Here is a 14,811-nt window from a genome sequence, read left to right as displayed (position 1 = left end):
AAGCAACATTTTAAAGAATGAATCCTTATTCTGAATTTTACACACTTTTTCACAATGTCATGTCAGTTGGTTCAAAAATGGCCTCGACTTCAAACCGAAATCCGATGCATTAGGTATGCAAAAAAAAAGCATTTAAGATTGTAAAAAATCTATTAATACTTAGATCTGTAGATACACCTAAGAATGAACTTAAATTACCAACATTTGTTTATGTACAAAAATATAGGTCTAATAATACATGAAAGTAGGCATAGTGAAAATGTTATCAATACCTTATGTAATCAGTAATCTAACGTGATTTGTATGATAGTGAACAGCTACTTATTATTTTTTAGTTAAAATACTTAGTATGACAATCTTATGGTAGCACTTATATAATAGCTACCTACATGAATCGAAGGTCACGTCTCGTCTACGATGCGGCTTGTATGTATTATATAGGGTCTAAGTACACGCGTGTTACTGTGGTTGACCTTAAAGATTACAGTGATTAACTATAATAGATACAGTTATGCATGTACCAATTAACTATATCTATAACTTATAGTTCGACGATGATTTATTAGATTATATCAGATATTAACTAAATGAATCATATTTGAAAAGATTCTTAATGTTTGTTCTTTAGCAGAATTCATAAATAAACATCGGTTTAATGAAAACGGAGAAATCTATATTTATATCTATATTAGCTCTTTTTTCTCTAATGTGAATGTTTGTTTCAGTCATCAGTATAAATCCCTGACTTACGAAAATAAAAATTACAAAGTTTGTATCGGTTGGATAAATAATTTATTTAACATAATATGTATATCGTATAATAAAAGCATTTACTTAATTGAGGTAGGTAGGTAAATACAATAATGAAAATCGCGCGTCGTTAGAACGTCCTGCTACCACAGTGATGTCTAAGCCCATGTTCGAGAAGCTCTTCGTGGTTGTTTGGTGTACTTGTTGCCGTGGATATAGTCAAGAATATCATCCCCTGTTACCACGCCTCTAGGCTCGAAGTAGTCTGAAATAAATAATATTTTGAAAATATGTTTGATGAAATGAATATAACCCGAGCGCCGCCGCGCCGGTAGGTCTCTATCAAATTGTCAATCGTATTGTTTTATAGTTTTAAGTAAGTACCTAGTTATTGCTTGCAAATAATAATATGTGAAATAGGAATGCCATCATCCAACTTAACACAATAATCCAATATATAATAACACAATAATTTTGTAATAATAATTTTGCCCATAGTAATATTTCCACGTCCCTAAGTACCTATAAAAAGGTAGGTAATGTGTCATACAACATTGTCTTGATCGTAGTTGTTATTTGCAAATAAATATTCAAATGAATGACCATAAAATAAATCGATCATTGTATACGAACCGGTATCAGTTTCCGCGTCGTGTCCTTCACGTCCAATGATCACGAAAGGAGTGATGTCCAGCATGCGTGATAGCAGACCGATCGTAGGCATCCCCTTTTTACCGTTCTCCGCCAATGTGTAACATTTTTTAACAAAATATTCCGACGCTAAATCGTTGAAGTCAAATTCGCTGCTTGATTTTTTCGGGAATTTAATTGGATTTGTCGCATAATTACGAAGACCATCCTTTGAAACAGCACCCATAAAATGTCTAAAACAATATTGAGGTTATTAAAATTCACGTTCACTGATGTCATCGTTTAACAAAATACTTAATAAAAATACAAAAAAAAATACATTTAGCAAACACTAGCTGGCACTTTTATGATAGTCGTTACCACTAGCTCGGAAAGGAGTTACCTAGCCTTATGAGAAGAGCTAGTAAGAAACTTTCGGCCACTCTTTTCAATACTGATACCAGTGTAATTAAAATATTCGGGTACCTACCCTCTGTCATTGGTGATCACAGCGACGTTCCCTTCTCTCATGGCATACAGAGCTTGTTCACAAGTTGCTGTTCTCTTCAGCATCGGATATTTATGACTTAACGTCAATTCAGAAATGGGAGTGTTCCACCATCTGAAAAGATTCAGAACAAAATATTTAGAAAAGTGCAAGTGAATGATTTGAAAAGAATATCAATCATTATACTATTCGATTGTAATAGTAAAACGAAAAATATGCTGGAATTATTACTTCATATTGTGTTCCGGGGGGTCCATGAAGAGATGTGCCTCCATCCATTGGTCGTTAACAAATTTGGACATGTAGTTACGAATGCCATCGGGTAAGATCACAACTACTCGTTTACCGGCGCCCATGTTCAGTGCTTTGGCAGCTTTAATTGCTGCCATCATAGCTGCTCCACTGCTTCCACCTGTTGTCAAAATGATAAATTGAATTCTGGGGACCACTTTACTCTTTGATGTTAATGTTTATTTTTGATATTATGGGATAAATATTTACCACACAACAGTCCTTCTTTGCGTGCTAGTTCTCGCGCTGTAAGGAATGCGTCTTGATCTGAGACTTCCTCAACATGATCGACTAGAGTCTTATCGAGGACCAGTGGTACCCATGCGCCACCCACTCCTTCCACCAAGAACGGGTGATTTTTCCCCTCTTTGTTAATCATGATGGAACCGTCGGGCTCTGCAGCTACAAGAACACAATCAGGGTGTTTCTCTTTGATCCTGCGGCCGACTCCGGTCATGGTTCCACCGGTGCCCGCTCCCATCACCACCATATCTACTTTATCTAAGGCGGACAAAATCTCCACACCAGTAGTTTCATAGTGAGTTTTTGGGTTGATCTCATTTTCGAACTGGAATCATAGAAAGAATTTCGTTTAAGTATTTGCTAATTAATTGTCAGGATTTATGAGTTCCTAAGACATTGATTAAGATCACAAATTCAGCATTAGAAACTAGGTAAATAGTCTATAGCAAAAACTATAAATATCTTTGAAAACAAATTTTATAGGTATGATTGTGCATAGGTTCAATTATAATGTACCTGATTTAAAATCACAGCAGTGTCAGGATTTTCGTATTTCAGTTGACGTGCGATCATTCTATCTTTACCCTTGACCTGGACAACATCAGCACCTAACAGACGCATTGTATCTACTTTTTCAGCAGAATTTTTCACATCCATTACAATAGTACATTTGTTATCTGAAAAGAAATGTACGTATGTTAAGATTACTTCTCGCTCTTATCTACTATATTAAATCATTTGGGGAAACCTGCCAAAATCAATCATATACAATAAATTAGGTACATAGCTTAGTTAATAGCGCAATAAGAGTTTAATAGGCCTTGATAAGGCATACAGGAATTGTTCTTTATCTTGAGTATTGTTATCGCAGTTGTCGAACTAGATCTAAGAATAAATACAATACAGGTACCCAAATGTGAGTAGCCTATTGTTTTAACGGCAGGTAATTGAAACATGTCATTGTATTCGTGTTAGATTAAGTTAGTACATACTTCGCAGTGGAAACGCACATGTTTGTGGTCGTCCCATTTGATTATAATACAAGAAGTAACTTTATCTAGAGTAGAAAGTGTTTTACCCATGAGCGCAGCATTGAACGCAATGCCAATGCCAGTGTTTCCAGATGTAGGTTCAATAAATTCAGTGTTCTCGTTCACTAGTCCCGCTTGTTTTGCATCTTGGATCATTGCTAGTGCGACTCTATCTTTGATGGAGCCCGCTGGGTTCAGGAACTCACATTTTGCGTCTACAAGCAAATACATTAATTAAGTCGATGATAATTTGTGACTTAAATAAATTATAAATAATTTCATTATGCTTACAGATATCGCAACTCAATCCATGGTCTTTCGGTACTCTGTTAAGTCTAACAAGCGGTGTATTTCCCACTAGTTCGAGAATACTGTTGTACACTTTATTGTTATTGCTGAAAAATAAACGTTATTACAAATTATTTAATTGTTTAAAACGTACCTAACAGGAAATAGGTTATTAAAGATTAAAGTCTTGGAATTATATATTTCCTTCCCTGTATATATGTTTCATCTAAGTAATAAAACTTGGTGGTGTTTGTACTAACTTTTTTAAAGTTACGAATAATACCTCAACTAATGAAAGCTATGTGCCTAGGATTAAAATGTTCTAGGAAAATCTATGACTGTGACATGAAAAAGCATTTTAACTTTTAAAGTACAGCATCGAAGTTCAGGAGGTTTAAAGTGTAAAGGAGTTTCCATTATCATGTAATAAAAAAAAAAAAATTCACGGCCTACCGTCGCATTTTAACTTACCTTAGTTTCTCGCCATTTTCTGGTTGACATTGACTTTCTTCGAGCAAACTCATTCTTACGTTCACCAAGTTATACATTTTGAAGAAAGTAATGAACTTTTTTTGAGCCTAGATCAGAAGTACACACAGCGTGTGTCCTGAGTTATATGGCAGATGTTCAGAAACTGATCCTTGTTGTGTCCCGCAGGCCTTATATACTCGATGGGACCATTGTGTTTAGTTCATAATACCACACCAGGATGACGATATAATGTAATAATAAATTACCCCACCAGCAATTTCAGTTTCCAATTTTCCGCCTTACAACGTCAATTCAAAGCTTGAGACGGAAGTTAATTGGGCTAGAGTGACGCCTTATTAATTGAAATTGTGTCATTATTTTTTAGTTAAAACTTATAAATAGGTATCAAATAAAAAACTAAAAAATCTTATTTATATTTAAACTAGCTGACCCGTGCGGCTCCGCTCGCGTGAATTATTTATTTTTACTAATACAAAGCTTAATTATTCCTTAACAACAAAATATGCTTTTTTTCACGAAAAATATTCTCAAAATTATTTATATCTCATATAACTCGCGCTAAAGCATATCTGCCATTAAAACTGTTGCCATGACAACGGAATTTTGTTAATTCAATGTCATTATAATATTGATTATTCGCGACTTCGGTGGCGAAACCTGAATTTTCCCGGGAAATGCGTCATTTTCCCGGGGTAAAAAGTAGCCTATGTCCTTTCTCGGGTATCAAACTATCTCCATACCAAATTTCATGCAAATTGGTTCAGTAGTTTAGGCGTGATTGAGTAGCAGACAGACAGACAGACAGACAGAGTTACTTTCGCATTTATAATATTAGTATGGATATTGTATATCGATTCTTCGCAATTAGTTGTATTTAACTAGAAAATTTATAAATGCATGCAAGCCTTTTTTTTAAAGTGCGGTGCTTGCTTAATCTCGAAGCTTCATTTGGATTTAAAGGTAATGTGCATTTGGTATCCGCATGTTTCTTGCTTGCAGAGAAGTGCCCAGACTAAAGGTAAATATAAAAAAAACACGTTGCTGGCCACGATCTGATCTAACGGATATCAAAACATGAAATTTACTGAAGATTAGATATCATAATTTAAAGTTATTACAACAGGGTTTAAAAATATCAATAATTTCATCTTAATCTGCCAGTAGAGTAAATTCTTGCAAACACACTTTCTTGAAATCACAGTAAGAGGACACGAAATCTGTCTTATTCATTATTTCCTAAAGACGTCACACTGAACAAGTCCGAATGTCTTTGCGTGACGCTCGCAGTACCTGGAACTGTTAAGGACGACAGCTTTTCCGTGAGTCATCATTAGAAAAGTAATGGTTTCACGGACATGGGAGGAAAGTCACTTCTTTTGCTTCTTGAGTTCATTTTATGAACTTGGATAGTGCGCTAGTCCTTTTAATAAAATTGCAGTAAATTAAAAGCAGGTACTATTGCTTCTTTTTCAGAATTATTTATTGTAATTCTAAATTGTTGGAAGAAAACAAATCTACTCAGTTGAAGATTTGCCAAAAAATAGACGTTTGATAAAAACCTTTTGGTATACTGCAATTGGTGAGTAGGTTAAATTTATATACTGAACATGACATTGTTGCTGCCAAGTATTCAAAATTGTTCAGGGCAATAAAACTTTGATCGTCATGTACCATTTATCGCAGATCGTAAAAGATTTTGGGCACTACTTCTACCAGAAAATTTACTAATTTAGATCCCGTTTGGGACTGACTTGAGAAGCGTGTGTAAGGAAAGGGAGTTAACAATCGGATATTTAAAGCTCTTTTCTCGATCCGATGTACGGAGTCACAGGAAATACGTAATTAAAAGTGGATGGCAATGCAGACCAATGTACATTTTAGAAGTATATAGATCTTATCTAATCAGCAGTAGAAGTCGTGGCTACTGTGTACGTCACTTTAGATAATGTCTCAAATGTTAAGTACATTGTAATTACATAATTTATCGATCTTAACTTTCTTCCTTTTCCCACATGGCAAGTAAAACGAAAATCGCTAAAATAGTTGCACAATTTAACTCGATTTAACCCATCTGACGTAAATAATGCACATAACATTTTCGTATGACAGATGTACTTATAAAGAAATGGGAGATCCATCATCGTTATGATAAGATGAATGAACGATTTCTAGATTGTTACTTTCTCAATCTAGAACAGTTAAGTGAAACGTGTCAATGACGGAAAGACCGACGATGTAGCGTGGACTATAAATGTATAGTGCATAGTGAGTAGGTAAGTTGAACAATAAAACAATTGTTTAATCCATTATATCATGATATTTAATAGATATTAATAAATGTACCCAACAATGGTGTCCTTGTTAACTAAAAAAAGCAAAAGGACAAGAGGCGATTTTTTCACCCACAAATATTATAAAAGCGAGTAAAATAACAAATAAAAAATAAAATAAATAAAAAATAAATTAATAATAAAATAAATTCACCAACAATGGAACAGTATAAGTTACGAATTAAAATAACAATGTGGCAGCTTTTCTTTAAATAGATATATCATAATAATGTATTCAATATTTAGTATTTTTACGTTTATGTATGTAGTCAAGGACTTCATCTCCAGTGATGATATCTTTGTATATAAAATAGGACGAATCTGAAAAAAGTTGTGACGTCATTAATTCATAATTTTATTGAAATAATAAATAACATATCACGTTCATGTGCTGACGTACAAAATGTGTTAAGTATATTTATTTAGGCAATTTAAAATTATATGATTTAATCAAGCCGGTATTAGTATAACATTTGTCTGCCATGCGAGTGACCCAGGGTTAAAAGTAGTTAAAACCTTAGATAATTCCGAATTGTTCAGATCTAACACTTTACTTAGTAGCTTCGTAAAAGAACAACATAGGTACACAAGTAACGGTAACTTGCTATATCAACCAAGGAAGACGATAACCCTGGTATGCCTCATATGCCTGACAATTATTTAACGAGTCCATGAAGCAATGTCTCCGCCCCCACTGTAAGAGGTGCATTGCCAAGTGCTGTAAGGTACGGCAAAGTGTTTATACAAACCATTTTCCTCCCCATTGTATCCGATGACCACAAACGGCGTGATATCCAGAACGCGCGATAATAAACCAATCGTCGGTACTCCTTTCTCCCCATTCAGCGCTAATTTGTAGGTACCAAGAACCAAGTGTTTTGTCACAGGATCATTAAAATCGAACTCTTCTGTCGTAGTGTCCGGTAACTTTGTAGGATTCGTTGCAAAATTACGAAGACTGTCCTTAGTAACGGCGCCTATAAAATGCCTGTATTTTCAAAATATTTAATTGTTATTAAGTTTGTATTAGTTTGCTGTCACTTATGATAAGAAGGTTGATTCTTTAATACCCCTTTTCATTGATGACAGCTGCGATGTTTACATTCTCCATTAAGGCCAGTGCTTGTGTGCAGGTGTATTTTGTATGTATCTTGGGATATTTATGGCGTAGAGTTATCAAAGAGATTGGCTGTTTCCACCACCTAATACCATAAAACAAATGCACATGAGTGAGATGTATGGCATTTTAAACTATTTATGATAATTAATTAACTGTTACAATCTGAAGAATACCACATAGAACGTTGAGGGGGGTCCATAAACAGGTGTGCTTCCATCCACTGATCACTGACGAATTTGGTCATGTAGTTGCGTATACCATCGGGTAACACCACAACCACACGCTTCCCAGCGCCTATGTTCAAAGCTTTAGCAGCTTTAATCGCTGCTGCTACTGCTAGCCCGCTGCTTCCACCTGTAGAGAAAATAAAATCTAGTGTTTTTGAACGATATTTGCTAGACCAACAGGACCATTTTGTGACATAAAACCACTAACCGCATAGTAATCCCTCTGTTTTCGCTAGCTCTCTGGCCATTAGGAATGATTCTTGATCATTGATGACTTCAACATGATCGACAACTGATGGATCCATAACTATGAGTTCCCTTTGGTCATGTGCTCCAACTCCCTCTACCTACAACATGGACATCATTAATAGACAAGACAAGATTGTTGTGATAAAGCTTGTATCATTCTATTATGTAGCTACATTAGCTAAAAAGGTTTACTAGTATTAATCGTAATATTTAAACAATAATCTTTGTAAGTCTGCAACTTGCACATAGACGCAACTGAGGGCGATGAATGAACTCACCAAAGATGGCTGCCGTTTATTTAGTGGATTGATCGTTATCGAACCTACGGGATCTGCCGCAACGACTATGCAGTCCGGGTTATGATCTTTTAATTTAAGTCCTGCTCCACTTATAGTCCCCCCGCTGCCTGCTCCTGCCACGAACATGTCAACCTTATCCAAAGCATTGATTATCTCCTGCCCTGTGGAGTCGTAATGAACTCTCGGGTTGACGTGATTCACAAACTGAAAAATATTCATCTTCTAGTATCTCTTAATCTTTTTTAAGCTTCTGTAATATATTATTATAATTTTATATATTTGTATTTGGCCCGGGCCTAGACTCAAGGCCTAAGCCCTCCCTGTTTCGGGAGGAGATCCATTGCCCAGCGGGATAACAACGGGTAAAAATTAAATTAAAAAAAAAATATAATGGAGCATAGATTATTTCAAGAAAACTCAAGATAATGGCCGCCTTCACACACACACTCTGTCGCACGTTCTTAGGAGCGTACACGATTACGCGCGGTCTTCTCTCGCGATTTTCTTCGCGGGCTTGACAAATGAGCGCGGCGCATGGTCTTTCCTTTCGTCTCACACGCGCGATTGTTGTTTCATGCGCGATAGAGTGTGTGTGTAAAGGGGGCTATTGTCAAAGCAACTTTGTAAAGTAGGTAATAGGTAATAAGTGTGTACCTGATTCAACAATACAACTTCATCGGGATTGTTTTCCTTTATTTTTCGAACAGTTTCAGTCACTCCACTTTTAAGTTTCAGAACATTAGCTCCCAATAAACGTAATGCGTCTACCTTTTCGTTAGAGTTTTTTTCATGCATTACAATTGTACATTTTTTATCTAAAAGTTGAAAAAGGCAAACTCGTAAAGACTTAATCTCATGTCTCTATAGATTATTATCAAGTCGTTAAGTAAGTTAAGTATTTAATCCGAAAGAAGAATACGAATAGAACACATTGTTTTTACATATTAATTAGCAAGAAATAAACTGCACACTCATATTAAACGAATAGAGTAGAGTAGCTTCTGTATAAGTACTAGGTACCATGGTTTTAGAAGATTAGAATTGGACGATATGAATGAGTTACCCATAATTGCGGCAGTTAGTGCAATTCCAATTCCCGAGTTCCCAGAAGATGGTGCCACAAATTCCGAGTTAGGTTTAATTGCTCCCACCTTCTTAGCATCTTCGACGATCGCTACACCCAGTCTATCTTTTACAGAGCCGGCGGGATTCAGGAATTCGCATTTTGCAACTATAAGGGAAAATGTTATTCAGCAATAATGTTTGCTCGTATAATTACCTAACACATAGTTTTCCCAAAGCTCGAAATGCCTCATTAGCTTTTCCTCAAAATTACTTACAAGATGTTAAAAAGACAAGTGACGCTGCACAAAATGCTCAACTGTGGTCTAAGACGTTAAAGTTCTTCAGGTCTTTTGAGGACGTGGTTATATATAATTTCATTATTTTGAGTAAGTTTGAATTAGAAATAAAAAATCATGATTACGTACAAATATCGCAGGACAGGCCGTGCCGTTTCGGTATACTGTTTAATTTGACGAGCGGCGTGTTACCCACTGTCTCCAAAATATTTTGGTACAACCTGCTGTCACTGCTATGGAATGATGAACAGGTTAATATTCTGTCTTCAATAGACATTTAGTTTAATTTTAAATAATAGGAAATGTGTGGCAACTCATATACCTCTAGAGTCTGTTTATTTGGCGATATTAGGGAACTTTGCAATAATTTGTCGGAATTGTACGCAGATCCGGGGCCTCTAAAAGAGCAAGCTTACTGTCACTATAACGTTAAGAACCTCAAGGGGTCCGCGGATCACTGGTTTAGAAACACTGATATATATTAATGTACTTTAAAACGAACATCTACAGATGTGTTTAAAAGGAATATCTTGAAAAAAAACGAGGTTAGAACAATAATAGTGAAGAAGGGTAATAGGACGTCTGCTGAAGCATAACTTACCTAACAAGGTCATATTGACTGCCGTAATTTCTTCTTAAGGTCACAAAATTAGCCATATTGCACGATCAGAAAGTTCTTATAAAACAATTCAAGAAAAGATTTGTCTATAGAATCAGACGAGTGTGAAGCCGACAACACAGAACTCTCTTTTATATATTTTCCTCCACATTTAACGATAATAAAATCGTTTAATAAGTATTTGTGTGAATGAAAGCCTTTATTTTACCGCCATAAAAAGTAATTTAATTTAGATAAGTATAATAACTTATCAAAGATAATATAAAATTATTATTTTCTTTCTGGACATTCTGTTTTTTTAATCGAATTAAATTTAATGGTCATAAAAAATTACTGGCCCAATCGGACGTCGAAGCCGGAGCATGCGATAACCTGGCAGCTTTATGACATGCTGGTAGTTTTCTATACATTAGCACAATCTTTTTGTGTGCTGCATCTAGTTTTACAATAGTGTGGTTGACTACCAGTCAAATCAGCTACTCTTTATGAAATGTCAAAAACACATTTAATATAGAAATACGACATAGAGACGTCACAGTTTCTGACTGACTGCCTCCGTGGCGCAGTGGTTTAAGTCACCACGCCAACACCACTGCGTCGGGAGGTCGTGGGTTCGATTCCCACACGGAACAATTATTTGTGCGATCCACAAATAATTGTTTCGGGTCTGGTTGTGCTTTGTGTCCGTTGTTTGTATGTTTGTAAAAGTCCCCGCGACACAAGAGCAAATCTTAGTGCGGGAGTTGTAAAAAAAAAAACGAAACGAAAGTTTCATATTTTCGTTGGTATCAAATAAGTATCTAATAGAATTTTTCAGTCTGTAATAATTACAATTTCAACATAATTTACAAAAAAAATGACATAGCCTGAGTATTTTGGATAAACCACTTAGAAGTAGATATTAAATATTTGTTCGTAGCTACCCAATTATATTTATTACTAGTACTTAGATTCTTCATAAAGTTTAGGTGTTAATGAAAGAATTCGATATTTTTAATGTAATTTATTGAAAAAAAATATTACAGTATGATTTAATTTAAGATCAGTCCATAAATAAGTACAAATGAAAGCAGAATAAGGTACATCGATGATATAAAAAATAATTAAGCACTATGCTTCAAGGACAAAAAAAGCGATAAAAAATACGAAGTCTTAGAAACTCCTTTAAATTTTATGCGTTTCATAAATATAAATTACATATTCATAGAGGTAGATTTACAGAGTCATTAAGCAAATAACATTAAATGCGTGAAGCGGTGGTGTCAATCGCGCTGTAGATAATTAGACACATTTTTTCTCATGATGGACTATTTCACACTCTATGTCGCCCAGCCTCGGCAGTTACACGGCGACTTCGAGTCGTTCAAATGACGAATGTAGTCCAAAACGTCATTACCTGTGACCACTCCTTTTGGATCAAAATAATCTGTAACAAAAGATATTTTTTCATTATATTATTAAGTGTTTATTGAATTAGCAGAATTATTAGCAGATTGTCAGGCAGATACAAAGACTTGTGAGCACTGCATTTAAACTAATTAGGCTTCAAAACTGGAATGTTCTGTTATAGTTATTAATTAATAATGTAGTAAGGTTATGTAAACCAACCTTTAGTATCGTGTTCTTCTGTTCCGATGACCACAAAAGGTGTGATGTCCAGCATTCGTGACAGTAGACCAATCGTTGGCATTCCTTTCTTACCATTCTCGGCCAGTGTATAGCAGTCTTTGACTAGATGTTCCGATACCAAATCTTTGAAGTTGAATTCTCCACTGGTTTCCTTTGATAACATTGATGGATTCGTCGCAATGTTACGGAAATTATCTTTAGAAACAGCTCCCACGAAGTGTCTGCAAAGTAATATTATTTTTAAAACATGACTCAGCAAATAATAACATTAAAGTACTATCTAAAATAATGAAATAATAAAACCTACCCGTCGTCGTCGATGATGACAGCAATGTTCGTATGTTTCATAGCATTGAGAGCTACCTCACATGTTACATTTTTCTTCAGCAATGGATATTTGTGAGCCAACTTCAAATCGGTAATGGGTTTGTTCCACCACCTGTAATATAATTCTATTTATATCTCTATTCATTGTTACCAAAGTTCTAAAAAGGTAAAAAAAGAAAACTTAAATTACTTCATAGTGTGTTGAGGAGGGTCCATAAAGAGATGAGCCTCCATCCACTGATCGCTGACGAATTTGGTCATGTAGTTGCGGGTTCCATCAGGTAAGATCACAACTACACGTTTGCCTTCTCCGATATTCAGTGCTTTGGCAGCCTTGATTGCTGCGCACATTGCGGTACCACTGCTTCCACCTGCAAAAAACCTCATTAGATATCTGTTCCAACCAAAAGCAATTAATGTTCTTCTCTCGTAATATTCTTAGTTTATGTATTCTTACCGCATAACAGCCCTTCGTGTCTGACTAGTTCTCTCGCCATTAGGAACGATTCTTGATCATTAACCACTTCAACGTGGTCGATGAGAGATGTATCCAGGACCATTGGCACCCAAGTTCCTCCAACTCCTTCTACCTGCAAGAGACATTCAAGTCGTTAGACTCAAGTCTTATCAGAATAGAATCGAAGCTCAAAACGATTGATTTAATAGCCTAATGTATAAGTATTATTGATGTAAACCGATTCGATTCCTTACCAAGAACGGATGTTCCTTTCCTTGTTTGTTAAGCATAATGGACCCGTCCGGCTCTGCTGCGACTACGATACAATCGGGGAACTTCTGCTTGATTCTAAGTCCGACTCCGCTCAATGTACCGCCAGTACCAGCTCCGATGACGACCATGTCTACTTGGTCTAAAGCGTCAAGAATCTCGCCCCCAGTATTTTCAAAGTGCGACATCGGGTTCATGAGGTTCTCAAACTAGAATTAGGACAAAGAGCATAAGTTATTAATGAAGGCGTAATGAAATGGAATGCAAAAATGAGGTTTTAGAACTTTAGCCCAGCTCCTGAAGGAAACATATATTTCTTAAAAAATTCTTTATTTATAATTTTAAGATAATTGCGCCAAAAAGTACTTACCTGGTTCAAAACGACGACCGTGTCGGGATTTTCTCGCTTCATTTTTTGAGCGGCGTCGATTTCATCACCTTTGACGGCAAACACTTCAGCACCCAACAAACGCATTGTATCCACTTTCTCACTCGAGTTTTTCTCACCGGTTAGAATAGTGCACTCGTTACCTAAAATGTATCGTTTATCGTTAAGGACGTTTAAAACACATTAAAAATATTGCTGTTGTAAATTTCTAGTATTTTTTATTTACCCAAAATAGCAGCATTCATTGCTAAGCCGATGCCAGTGTTTCCAGAAGTAGCCTCGACAAATTTCGTGTTATCGTTCACAATCCCGGCTTTCTTTGCATCTTGGACCATCGCTAAGGCAATTCTATCCTTACTAGAGCCTCCTGGATTCATGAACTCACATTTTCCGACTATAAGAAAAAGAATATATATTGTATGATCAGTAACTGATTAAAAGTAATATCTAATGATAGGATTTTTATTTATTAAATGTACAAACTTACAAATTTCGCAAGATAATCCATGTTGTTTAGGAATTTTGTTCAGTCTCACTAGCGGAGTGTTTCCCACTAGTTCCAGAATGTTATTATACACCCTGTTCTTATTTTCATTAGAACTGGAAAGTAACAAAAATGGAATATTACATGTTGAGTTAATAATCATATGAATGATGACGAAACATGTGTATGGTATCAGAGTATATTTTGCTAAAAGCTAGATTAAATACAATATGATTACAGATTTCATTCATTAATTGTTTCAAGAGCTTATTTATTGAAAGAAAAGTTATCTGTACTGTTTTTAAAAGTATCTCAACCCAATTCCTGCTTAATAATAAATGACTTACCTTGGAGTGTCAGCACATCTGCTCTCTTCGAGTAAACTCGTCCTCACACAAACTAAGTTGTACATATTGGAGAAAGTTTTGATTATCTATTTAGCCAAGATCAGAAATACACAGAGTGTGTACTGAGTATATGGCAGATATTCAAAGACTGATGTTTGTTTATTTTTTACCTGCATTTTATATACTAAGAAGAGCTTAGCCCTTAACTCATCATTATGGCGAATTACCCCTGACTAATAGAAAAATTATTTTCCCCTAGAGTCTACGTCAGTTAAGGCGTAATTATGACGTAGATAAAGGAGACAGAGTTTATTGTTGTTCTCTAGTACAGATGAATCAAGTGCAATGTTTTGTACTTATTGGAAGATCAGTGTTGCCCCTCCTGGCAAATCCCAAAAAGTTTTATAGAAATCGAAAAGTAGAAGGAGTGCGCGGCGTCTTACACACATCTTTCATCATAATTTGTAAGCT

The 14,811-nt window shown here is 35.6% G+C and overlaps 3 protein-coding genes across 5 annotated transcripts; all 3 read right to left on the bottom strand.

Annotated features, from left to right (window-relative positions):
• Positions 1-670: 670 nt before the first annotated feature.
• LOC142980955 (cysteine synthase-like) lies at positions 671-4,382 on the bottom strand. The gene is made up of 9 exons (XM_076126584.1): positions 4,213-4,382; positions 3,745-3,848; positions 3,501-3,668; positions 2,939-3,099; positions 2,390-2,747; positions 2,120-2,300; positions 1,871-2,002; positions 1,384-1,634; positions 671-1,015 (listed from the first exon to the last, which is right to left on the bottom strand). The coding sequence occupies exons 1-9, from the start codon at positions 4,287-4,289 to the stop codon at positions 909-911; spliced, it is 1,539 nt and encodes a 512-aa protein (XP_075982699.1). The 5' UTR covers positions 4,290-4,382; the 3' UTR covers positions 671-908.
• Positions 4,383-6,527: 2,145 nt separating this feature from the next.
• Positions 6,528-10,576, bottom strand: LOC142981247 (cystathionine beta-synthase-like). 3 transcript variants are annotated; one of them, XM_076127011.1, is made up of 10 exons: positions 10,421-10,576; positions 9,949-10,052; positions 9,522-9,689; positions 9,113-9,273; positions 8,438-8,662; positions 8,119-8,257; positions 7,857-8,037; positions 7,634-7,765; positions 7,313-7,551; positions 6,528-6,884 (listed from the first exon to the last, which is right to left on the bottom strand). In XM_076127011.1, the coding sequence occupies exons 1-10, from the start codon at positions 10,474-10,476 to the stop codon at positions 6,799-6,801; spliced, it is 1,491 nt and encodes a 496-aa protein (XP_075983126.1). In that variant the 5' UTR covers positions 10,477-10,576; the 3' UTR covers positions 6,528-6,798. The 3 variants fall into 3 exon arrangements, with proteins under 3 accessions (XP_075983126.1, XP_075983128.1, XP_075983129.1); XM_076127013.1 differs by having other exon boundaries at positions 9,949-10,049; positions 10,421-10,554; XM_076127014.1 differs by lacking the exon at positions 7,634-7,765.
• Positions 10,577-11,472: 896 nt separating this feature from the next.
• Positions 11,473-14,082, bottom strand: LOC142981229 (cystathionine beta-synthase-like). The gene is made up of 9 exons (XM_076126985.1): positions 13,997-14,082; positions 13,736-13,903; positions 13,492-13,652; positions 13,106-13,330; positions 12,852-12,984; positions 12,585-12,765; positions 12,375-12,506; positions 12,047-12,288; positions 11,473-11,864 (listed from the first exon to the last, which is right to left on the bottom strand). Exons 2-9 carry the CDS (start codon positions 13,884-13,886, stop codon positions 11,758-11,760), a joined length of 1,332 nt encoding a protein of 443 aa, XP_075983100.1. The 5' UTR covers positions 13,887-13,903; positions 13,997-14,082; the 3' UTR covers positions 11,473-11,757.
• Positions 14,083-14,811: the final 729 nt, after the last annotated feature.

Source organism: Anticarsia gemmatalis, chromosome 19 (assembly GCF_050436995.1).
Source record: "Anticarsia gemmatalis isolate Benzon Research Colony breed Stoneville strain chromosome 19, ilAntGemm2 primary, whole genome shotgun sequence".
In the NCBI taxonomy this organism is placed as follows: domain Eukaryota; kingdom Metazoa; phylum Arthropoda; class Insecta; order Lepidoptera; family Erebidae; genus Anticarsia; species Anticarsia gemmatalis.
The sequence above is the reverse complement of the archived record's forward strand: the minus strand, read 5'-3'. Positions and strand labels throughout refer to the sequence as shown.

What these genes read in the sequence shown, in the direction of transcription:
- LOC142981247 (XM_076127011.1), bottom strand. Translation starts at nt 10,476, where the DNA reads ATGGCTAATTTTGTGACCTTAAGAAGAAATTACGGCAGTCAATATGAC. An exon ending in AGTCAATATGACCTTGTTAG is followed by an intron (nt 10,053 to 10,420) that starts GTAAGTTATGCT and finishes ATCATTCCATAG; the next exon opens with CAGTGACAGCAGGTTGTACC. An exon ending in AACAGAGGGATTACTATGCG is followed by an intron (nt 8,038 to 8,118) that starts GTTAGTGGTTTT and finishes TTTTCTCTACAG; the next exon opens with GTGGAAGCAGCGGGCTAGCA.
- LOC142980955 (XM_076126584.1), bottom strand. Translation starts at nt 4,289, where the DNA reads ATGTATAACTTGGTGAACGTAAGAATGAGTTTGCTCGAAGAAAGTCAA. An exon ending in TGGATTGAGTTGCGATATCT is followed by an intron (nt 3,669 to 3,744) that starts GTAAGCATAATG and finishes ATTTGCTTGTAG; the next exon opens with ACGCAAAATGTGAGTTCCTG. An exon ending in CTGCTGTGATTTTAAATCAG is followed by an intron (nt 2,748 to 2,938) that starts GTACATTATAAT and finishes CTATGATTCCAG; the next exon opens with TTCGAAAATGAGATCAACCC.
- LOC142981229 (XM_076126985.1), bottom strand. Translation starts at nt 13,886, where the DNA reads ATGAATCCAGGAGGCTCTAGTAAGGATAGAATTGCCTTAGCGATGGTC. An exon ending in AATGAATGCTGCTATTTTGG is followed by an intron (nt 13,653 to 13,735) that starts GTAAATAAAAAA and finishes GATACATTTTAG; the next exon opens with GTAACGAGTGCACTATTCTA. An exon ending in GAAAGGAACATCCGTTCTTG is followed by an intron (nt 12,985 to 13,105) that starts GTAAGGAATCGA and finishes TGTCTCTTGCAG; the next exon opens with GTAGAAGGAGTTGGAGGAAC.